General features: G+C 37.4%; 2 protein-coding genes across 2 annotated transcripts; one reads left to right on the forward strand and one right to left on the reverse strand.

Annotated features, from left to right (window-relative positions):
• Positions 1 to 589: 589 nt before the first annotated feature.
• LOC136264739 (E3 ubiquitin-protein ligase TRIM71-like) lies at positions 590 to 2,116 on the forward strand. The gene is made up of 2 exons (XM_066059514.1): positions 590 to 817; positions 1,070 to 2,116. Exons 1-2 carry the CDS (start codon positions 590 to 592, stop codon positions 2,114 to 2,116), a joined length of 1,275 nt encoding a protein of 424 aa, XP_065915586.1.
• Positions 2,117 to 6,395: 4,279 nt separating this feature from the next.
• On the reverse strand, positions 6,396 to 7,659 carry LOC136264740 (ficolin-3-like). The gene is made up of 3 exons (XM_066059515.1): positions 7,250 to 7,659; positions 6,981 to 7,189; positions 6,396 to 6,460 (listed from the first exon to the last, which is right to left on the reverse strand). The coding sequence occupies exons 1-3, from the start codon at positions 7,657 to 7,659 to the stop codon at positions 6,396 to 6,398; spliced, it is 684 nt and encodes a 227-aa protein (XP_065915587.1).
• Positions 7,660 to 10,756: the final 3,097 nt, after the last annotated feature.

Genomic DNA, 10,756 nt, shown 5'->3' on the forward strand with positions numbered 1-10,756 from the left:
CTTGGAATGCTTTCTGCGCCCTCCCAGCAAGGCACACTTTAATCCAATTCAACTTCGCCGCAGCATCCCACTCGTTGACGATAGCCACATTCTCGAATCGAGTGATACACTCATCCCATCCGTCTCCTCCTTGGTACGCTTCCGGAATTATCAGTGGCTTACTGGTACGGGACATCTCCTCGCAGGTTGCTGTAAAAGAACACGAACACAACAGCTACAATACTGAATCGCGTGGACTCGCCTTGTGGGGTACCGATTCAGACCATGGTACAAGGTATTATCGCCTGGGGTTAACAAGGATATTCTATTATCGACGATATATCCTGCAGTCTACGCCAAGTGTAGCAAGCGGCCAACTGGCAATTCTCTCAATGAACTGTATTAAACTGTACACGAGGTCATATACCAGTCATATCATTACTACGCATGCGTTATACAACAAATGGCACTAAATAGAATACAATACACAAAATTAATAGTCCAATGTGTTACAAACATCATGTGATGAAGATGGTAAAACAACATCTAGATAAGATTGATGAAATTGTCAAACCAGTAGATGACATGATTAATAAACTAACCACATTTGATGCGGATTAATAAACTAACCACATTTGATGAAGAAATCACTTCCACCATTGAGAAAATCAAGTCACAGGCTGCTGAAATTGAGCAACAAATTGATAAGTACTATGACCAGTTAGAGAAAGGAATTAAGCAACAAAGAGAAGGGTTTAAAAGAATACTGTGTGAAGTGTCAACACAAAAGAAGAAAGCATTTTTGCTACAACAACAACAACAACTTAAACATTTACGAGTACAACTTGAACATATGAAAAACTGAATGGGGTAGTAAAGAGTGAAGCAGATCACCATGAAGCATTGTTTGTGACAAAACAAGTAGCTAACTAAAGATGTAAGGAAATTAGAAAATAACTGTGGACAGCTGAATATTGAACCAGTAGAGTTGGCAAATATGAAATTTAGTAGACAATGTGAGGCTTTTATTCCATTATTTGGTAGCCTGTCATATGGTAAAATCTCCCCATTCAACGTTGCAACTGCATAGAGTGCTCCAGCCTATGGACAGGTTGGTGAGGAGGTGAAGTTCACCATTATAACCAAAAATAACAGTCATAACTCTTGCCAAAAAGGAGGTAGCAGAATTATTGCTGAAGCAAAGCCAAGAACAGGAGATATTATTACAGCTGAAGTTGAAGACAGCCAAGATGGCAGCTATACAGCCTCCTTTGTACCCACCCAGCCTGGAGAGGTGGAGATCACAGTAACTATTAATGGAGAGTGCATTAGCATGTATCCCCTCAAGGTTCAGATACTTCATCACACTACACTAGATAAACCTAGCAAGATAGAGAATGATGATGGAAAAATGGGCCACCCATGGGGTATTGCATTTGGCAAGGATGGGGTGTGGGCAATAACAGATCAGTGTAGCAACTGTGTATGCTTATTTGATAATAAAGACCAACTAATTAGAAAATTTGGATCTGAAGGAAGTGAAAATTCTCAGTTTAGCAATCCCTTTGGAATATCATTTGATGCCAATAACAATTTGTATGTAGTGGATTTTGGTAACAACAGGGTGCAAAAGTTTGACATCAATGGTAGCTATTTACTAGAGCTCGGCAATAAAGGATCAAGTGATAGTCAACTATCCAATCCATTAGGTATCACAGTATATAATGATAGAGTATTCGTTGCTGATAACTGCATCTCCGTGTTCCAGTGTGATGGTCAGTTTAGCCACACTTTTGGGTCAGATCAATTAAGGAATCCCCATGATGTAGCAGTCACCAATGACAATCAGGTACTGGTTGCTGAGTGGAGTCATGAGAGCATCTTTGTCTTTACTCTTAATGGTAACTATGTGAGCAAGGTTGATACACTATGTAGTCATCTGAACAATCCATGTGGTATGGATATTGACTTATACGGCTTTATCTTTGTAACTGAGTATGGTCAAAATCGTATATCAATCTTTAATAAAAATGGTATCTTTATACACTGCTTTAGATCCGGTGACTCTTGCAATACAGATGGGTTCATTCCTCGTGGGATAGCCTGTAGCCCTAATAGGTGGTGTTTACGTCTGTGACCAAAGCAACAAAAAGATTCAGATATTCTCTAATAAGTTAACTACAACAGTTAATATATAACAATATTTTGTAATTGCACTTTCATAGTGCAGCTGTCACAAAAAAAATTGTTACTGTATATTGTTTGATAATATCACTGAAACTAGTTACTTGACTCCTTTATGTAGTAACTGAGTTATAGATCATATATCATGTATATAGTTTGTTGGCTTTATGGTAAAGCGTATTATAATTATACTGTACTCACAAAACATGGGGTGTTCTTTTTCATTTATTTATTAAAGCATTACAGCACAAGTGCTGAAGGTCTGTAGGGCACTTGGTCCTACCTAAAGTTGTTACATAAAGTATGTTTGAAAAGGTGGGGAAAGGAGAAAAATCCATGACTGGACCTGTTAATGGAACGAAACTTTTCTGAGAGTTAGAACACCGTAAGTCATGGCATAAAATTTGAGATTTGAAGCCATTACAGTTTTGACCTTTGGTGTTTAGAGGGATCATTTTGCTCAACATATATATTGACCCCATATTTGTAATAAACACTGTGTGGGTGGAGTAAAGGAAGCCACTAGTGTACCTCTCCTGCAGCATTGTATATTGGCATGTGATCAAGGCATTCTACTGATATGCTGTCCACTGCTTGGTATAAATGCAATCTGACCAAGATACTACAACACTTTACATTAATAGAGCTTAAAATTTTTGGTGCCTAAAATTGTTCAGTGGGCTATGCCCATAGGCTCCCATGTACATTACACTTCCTTGGATGTCATGTGACCTCAATCTTACATGGGGTACAATATATAGAGAGTCTGAGGACATAGTCCTGACAATTCATGAATTTGTATGCTCTTAATACGTATAAGCCTTTCAACCTGGAAAATAGTTTCAAAGCAATCTTTAAGATTTTGTAGTTTTATGCATCAAATCTTAACATAGGTGGATTTAGGGGGCTGCATGGTGTGCTGAAGTATCATTTAGCTCTAATGCTAGTAAAACAGGTGCAATTCCATGTGTCATAAGCCACATACATTAGCAATGAAAATATGGAAAAATCAAAGGAAACATCCTGTAGGAATTAACAAAGGGGCTGCACTAAAGCTACCAAAAATATGAAACAGTTTAATAGAATTGTCATTAGCTGCTTGGTTGACCTTTGATCTGGTAACGACACTTAGTGACGTTATGGACCCACAATCAACTTTTACATGTTAGGCTATAAAAGAATTTGAGTGAATTGTGAAGTGTCTTTCCACCATTAGGTGAGGTGTTGTAGCGGTCTCGGCTGCCGGCACTTGTGCAATGCTGCACAAAACCACAGTCAGTACATTATAACTTATAGTGCATTCATTGCAATCTGCAAAACCGCAACCAATACATAACTTATAATGCATTCGCTGTGGTCTGCAGCAGTGCCATATTCAAATTATGGCACTGGCAGGGCCTTTGAACTGCCCACACAAAGTGGTACATACCTTAATGTCAGATTAATTAATTCTTACCCTTCTGGTACTTCATTTATGACAAAACAAGGTACATATATCTTACTTCCATTATTAATTACTCTTGTTTAGATTAATATGCTGATAATATACTAAGCATATGTAATCATACAATATCAAATATCATCTTATATTGATCTAAATCCCAATAATAAGATGCCTTCCTGACTTCCTCCTTAACCTCAACCACCCATGAAGTTCTTTTGGACCAAGGTGTTCTGTACCCTGACAAAATGTACCTAACTCAACAATACTACCACACCCTTTATTTACCTCAGGATACTGACCCACTCACATCATGCACGTCACATGTCTAATAGTATGTGGGAAGAGAACAGCAGGGGCGGATCCAGGGACCAAACAAGGGGGCTGGTTGTGGGAATAGTTGTGATTTTTAGCTATATAGTTGTGATTGGGAAAATTGACTAACAATAGCAGCCTGCACCCTGCACCTTAAAAATTATAATTGTATAAAATGAATATACATTTAACTACTGCAAATATTTGAATAACGAGCCTCAAGATCCAATCTTGAGATAATGATTCTTTTTAAAAATCTATTTAAAATTACCTCATAATCTAATCTATAATATTATAGTTGTCACAACTATTAATTTTCTTTGCTACAGTCCATTATTAAATTAAAAGTCTAGTAAAACAATAGTTCTAAAAAGAACTATTAAAACTACTCACAAACCCAACCTTGGCTTGTATATATATAACAACTGTTTTCTACTTTTTATTTGTCCCCCTCAGATCACCATTGTCTAATTATTAATCGTTTCTCTCAAATTGCTATTTGTCACACCTATTTTTTCAGAATGTTCTCTGGGAGAGTATCCTCCTCACCCTCTATAGTTGCATTTGGCATGCTATGTTGAGAACTCCCTTCCTTCACTGGCACTTTGCCACACCAGCCCTAACTTCACCATAACTGTTTGTGAAAATAATTATAAGTTTGAATAATTATAAAAAAATAGCATATTCCCTCCCCCCCATGTTAAGGCTAGTTCGATAGTTATAAGAGTAGTTGTTAGGTCACTTAATATGAAAAATAACTCTTGCATTGGAATTTCCTAATCTATACACATAGTTTTGTATCTGTAGCCACATAAATGCAAAACAATGGGACATTTCCCTGTTCACATTCACGGTATAGATAGTTGGAGTAACATTTTCTGCCAACATGCCTGCATACAATCACCATCCTCCAAATAAAAACACTAGGAGTGAAACCATACCATATGCGCCATAGTCATTGTCATCGCATATTGTTTCATTCCGGATACTGGGGATCAGTATAGCGATCACTGGAATCCTCCAACAGTTAGTTTGTATGAAAACTTCAGTACATATTTGCTAGTATGATTTTTATTCCCATTTCTCAGAGATCTTGTCCAGTAAGACAGTACATCCAGTAAATTCACCAGTCCATATCTTCATGGTCAACCTCTCAGCTGTATACTTCAGCAGATCCAACTTTTCTTCTCTGTGTCACTCTGCTGTGAGTTAGTTTCAAACAGAAACAGAACATCGTGATCACAGGAAGGCTGTACCATGTCTTATGAATGATGGCATAGGCATTCTGACCATAAAATCACAGATGGACTATCACTCATCTGTCAAAGGCAATGTAGACAATTTAAGTTTGCTTCTCACATGTATATACTACAAGCAGGGGTGGTTTTAAGGGGGATTCGGCGGTTTCTGGAAATCCCTTTGGGTTTGGCTTACTTCAGAATAGCTGTTCAGCCATTAGGCTACTAGCTATTAGCTAGTATTATATTGATTCTTCCTTAACTGCAACTAAACCATCCCCTAGGGAAAAACACACGAATCATACTCACCAATATTCATCAGCTAACTGTTACTATTTTACAGCAAAGCTTCATAATCACATCCCAAGTTTTTAAACTTCTGACTTCCTATAATTATTATAGTTTGTGCATTATTAGTAGTAAACCTTCCAAGACTACATGCAGAACAAACAGAAGAGGTGATGGTAGTAAAGATAGTGACAAATGCCAAGATGAAGGAGCAAAGAGTTGATTAGCTCCTTAAGCCGATGCTCTCTGGCTAATAGAACAGTCATTTTGTAGTAAAATATTCTAATAGAGCATTTACAGATTAAAATGTCCCAAGATAATTGTCAAAAATGTTGCTAGCCTAGTGAGCTATATAACTAACATAAAGTTAGCTAAATAAGCTAACCATATTGTAAGAATGCAGTAGATAGATATGTAGACCTATCTACAAAATCTATCATACACATTGATATTCAGCTGAAATTTATTTTGTAAACACAGTGAGTAGCTGAAAAGGCAGCAAATGACTTCCATCAGTAATTTTATTGGATTTATTGTAAGAAGGTTTTAAATCAGATGAAAAGAAGCTTTAAGCACTAAAAATTAAGTCCCATGGTATTTTACCACTCTAGCAAGTGCTTTTAAGTTTCCTACAAGATTAACTCAGTTATATATAATATGGAAGGAATTGATCTTTTAACTGAACATGGTTAAATGAGTGTGCATACTTACCATGCGTAGCTAAAGAGTGTAAGTACAGTAGCTAAGTATTGTACCCTTTTTAAGATTCTGGCAAAATTGGTGAGCTATACTCAAGACACCATTGTATTTCTGCATTGCCAAAAAACACTTAGAAACTGATGGCATGAGATGATAGTAGTGAGGATCAACAGACCAAGTTTTATTAAAATTCAAGCATTATAACATAGCACCTTGCCAGCATCTGAAGGCTGCGCCCCCATACCCCTACATCACAGTTCTCCTGCCACTGGAAACCCCCTGTTAGAAATCCTAGATCCGTCCCTGACAAGGTCCCCTGTAATACATTTAAAGACACATAAGATATCTGAGTACAGCTTTTTCTCATGAAAAAGATAAACTGCAACTTATAATTAGTTTGAACAGGAGACCTATCAATTACCAGACTTATAAGTTGACTATATATACATGCATATATAGCTTGATACTGTCATATCCACAAATGCCAAACTTATGTGCTGCACAACTTAATAACTAAATACCAACAATTTACTACATTTATAATAAATTTACAGGTTTAGTTACAAAGGTGCATAAAATTTGTATCACTCTTACCCTATTGCTATGTATTTTTCATAAATTGCATTTCATTTTGTAATGATGTAAAAGCAATCACGCAATGCAGAATATCAAATGAGCAGTAAATACACCCCTAGTAATAGTAAGTTCAAAATATAACAAAACTATCAGGTACAGTGTGAGACATGTAATGGATTAGATGTTGCATTGCAATGGTCTGATTTTCATTTCCACATGTGTAAAGGTATGCTTTTGGTTGTTAAGGTAGACACTATTACTTCGTCCATAGATGTTGGGAGCAACACGCCAGCAATTTTTAAACCACCATCCTCCATTAGTATATATAGCATTATTAGCTAAGGCACAATTATCATCAACCTTTTCATCATTGTCACTATCTTTGGTGGTAAAAAACAATCCGTTGTGATATTCCATTGGATCAGTAGTGGTCCCCTGGAATCCTCCAACGGTTAGTTTGTACTTGTCTCTAGTTGATGCAACTTTAAACTATTCATAATGGAGGAAGACTTTAGTACCATCAGCTAACTTGATGTCCATTCTCATTTCCCAGCCACCTTGACCATTGAGACAATGGAGGGCTCTCAAACCATACCAAAATTCTCCAATCAATTCACCAAATCCATCTTCATATTCTCCCCAGGTCCTGTTAAAGTCAACAGATCCATCTTGTCTCCTCTGTACAACTAACCATCCTCCCCCTCCATTGACCGTGTCACAGTACACTTCTGCATCATAACATTTCACTCCACAGAAATTGACCATGGTGTACACTCCTGATTTCCTCTTGTTGAAGACACTAGTGTTGAAACCAAGACAACAGCAGTTTTTAATAGGAGCATTCTCTTTAGGACATTCAGCTAATACAGTTACTGTCCCAATAGCCAGTAGTAGAAGTATTGTAGTAAAAGTAGTAGATTGATCATTGTAGAGCTGCATACTGATGAACTAGTGATCACCTCGCAATGCGATCTCTTTTATACTAGCAGTGACAGTGTGCATGTATAGCTTATTATGGTAATGGAATGTACCTTTTCTTGCTCATATATGGTCAAAATATGTAAGTTATAATTTGTGATCATGCAACTACAGGGTATGTTGCAATACCACCTTTAAACACTTTATATGGTAACTTTTAGCTACTTTATGTGAATATATGGTCAGATGTATGTAAAGTTTCACTTGATGACTAATACATGTTATGGTGGTTATTATTGATATAACCAAATAATTATGGCAAATAAGTCGATTTAGTAAGTTTAACCAAAGTTGAGAATATTAATGACATTTTTAAATTCAAGGTTAGGTTGTTTTGTATACTACTACACAGATCAAAGTTATCTCACTACAGCCTTACCAAGAGTTAATAATAGAGGGAGGTATTATTAACTCTTGGCCTTACTGAGCTAAACAGGTATATAGCTAGCTTTCAGTTTGTATTTCTAGTTGTGTCTCCTATATTGGTGATGGGGCTAGAAGTAAAAGGTAGACAGAAATAGCAAGCTGCACCACAGTATATATGTGTACAGAAATTTTAAATCTAGAGCTGTTGCATAGTCTACCATTTAATTAAAGTTCCACCAAAAATGTCATGATAACTATACATATATTTCAAATTCCTCTTCAGCTATACTATTTAAATTTTCTCTTATGTTACAACCCTAAAATTAAATATTTTAGGATAATAGGTCACTCTCTTGAGTTCTTATGGATCAAGACACACGATAGTGTGTTGTGCGGCCCAAGAAGCCGGCGCGCCACACCGTGAGTATATTGACAGGAAGAAAGAAAACGTCATTTTCACACACTTGTATCTCGGTGATATCTCATCCGATTGGAACCAAATTTGCTGCAGAGTTGCCCGCCAGCTAGGGGAGTCTACATTCCAAATTTGTAGGAAATCACTAAAGCCATTTCCGAGATACGAGTGGACAAAGTTTCGTTTTTTTTTTCTTCGTTTTTTTTTTTCTTCTTCTTCTTCGTCTTTTCGCACACTTGCAAAAATTGCTATAACAAACAAACGCGTATTCCGATCGCCTTGACATTTGGCACACAGAAAGGGAGTCCAACGGCGAATCATAGCATCAACTTTGGTACAAATCCGATGAATGGTTCAGGAGTTATTACCGATTATTCGCGTAAGACAAGATCGATTTGTTGTCACGCCTACAGGGTAAACCGCTTCATGGAATGAGTTCAAAATTGCTATGTAGATGGAGTAACCATCGTAGGAGTGCCTTTTGGTGGCTTGAAAGGAATCGAGATAAAGACCACGGAGATATGACACAAAACCCAACCTGTGTCACAATTACGCGATCGATTTTTAGGAATAAAAAAGTATTAGTTTTCACGCCTACTAGGCAAACCGCTTAGAGCAATGAGCTGAAAATCGGTGTATAGCTGGAATAATCTTCATAGAAAGTCCTTGCAGTAGTACAGAAGAATCGGATTACAAACCACTGAGTTATGATTCGAAAGCCAACTCCGTGTAGCAAATGCGAGATCGAGATACTCTAATAGAACAGTCACCCTAATAGAGCATTCGGCTAATTTATTTACTCCATTATAGAATTTTATTACATCACAAGTTATTCTGTAGGGAGTTCAGCTGCAAACAGTTAATCTTATAGACAGTTCAGCAAGAAGACAGTCACCATGTGGAGAGTTAAGCAAATATATCACTATAGAGATTCAGAACATTACAAGTCACACTGAAGAAAGTTGAGCTATAAACAAGTCATGCACCCTGTAGAGAATTCAGCTACAATTAAGTCACTCTCTAGGGAATTCAGCTACACAGAATTCAGCTACACACAAGTCACTGTGGAGAGAGCTCAGTTACAAACAAATTACCCTTTAGAGTGATCAGCAATGAGCAAATCAACACAAATCTACCTGTAGAGAGATAAGCTAGAAACAAATCACCCTGTAGAGAGTTCAGCTACAAAAAATCACCCTGTAGAGACATCAGCTAGAAAGTAGACACAATGTAAGGAGTTCAGCTACAAGCAATCACCCTGTAGAGAGTTCAGCTAAAACAAATCAACCTGCAGAGAGATCAGCTACAAACAAATCACCTTATAGAGAGTTCAGCTACAAACAAATTGCCCTGTAGAGAGATCGGCTACAAACAAATCAACCTGCAGAGAGATCAGCTACACACAAATCAACTTGTAGAGAGATCAGCTACAAACAAATCACCCTGTAGAGAGATCAGCTACAAACTAGACACAATGTGAGGAGTTCAGCTACAAGCAAATCACCCTGTAGAGAGTTCAGCTACAAACAAACCAACCTGTAGAGCGATCAGCTAGAAACAAATCACCCTGAAGAGAGGTCAGCTACAAAAAATCACCCTGTAGAGATATCAGCTAGAAACAAATCACCCTGAAGAGAGGTCAGTTACAAAAAATCACCCTGTAGAGAGATCAACTACAAACAAAACACTTTGCAGAGAGCTCAGCTACAAACAAATCAACCTGTAGAGGGATCATCTAGAAACAAATCAACCTGCAGAGTGATCAACCTGCAGAGTGATCAGCTACAAACAAATCAGCTTGTAGAGAGATCAGTTACACACAAATCAACCTGTAGAGAGATAAGCTAGAAACAAATCACCCTGTAGAGAGTTCAGCTAAAACAAATCAATCTGCAGAGAGATCAGCTACATACAAATCACCATATAGATAGCTCAGCTACAAACAAATTACCTTGTAGAGAGATCGACTACAAACAAATCACCCTGCAGAGAGATCAGCTACACACAAATTAACTTGTATAGAGATCAGCTACAAACAAATCACCCTGTAGAGAGATCAGCTACAAACTAGACACAAAGTAAGGAGTTCAGCTACAAGCAAATTACCCTGTAGAGAGTTCATCTACAAACAAATCAACCTGTAGAGCAATCAGCTAGAAACAAATCACACTGAAGAGAGGTCAGCTAGAAACAAATCACCCTGTAGAGAGATCAGCTAGAAACAAATCACCCTGAGGAGAGGTCAGCTACAAAAAAATCACCCTGTAGAGAGATAAG

This window comes from Dysidea avara, chromosome 8 (genome assembly GCF_963678975.1).
Source record: "Dysidea avara chromosome 8, odDysAvar1.4, whole genome shotgun sequence".
Classification (NCBI taxonomy): Eukaryota; Metazoa; Porifera; class Demospongiae; order Dictyoceratida; family Dysideidae; genus Dysidea; species Dysidea avara.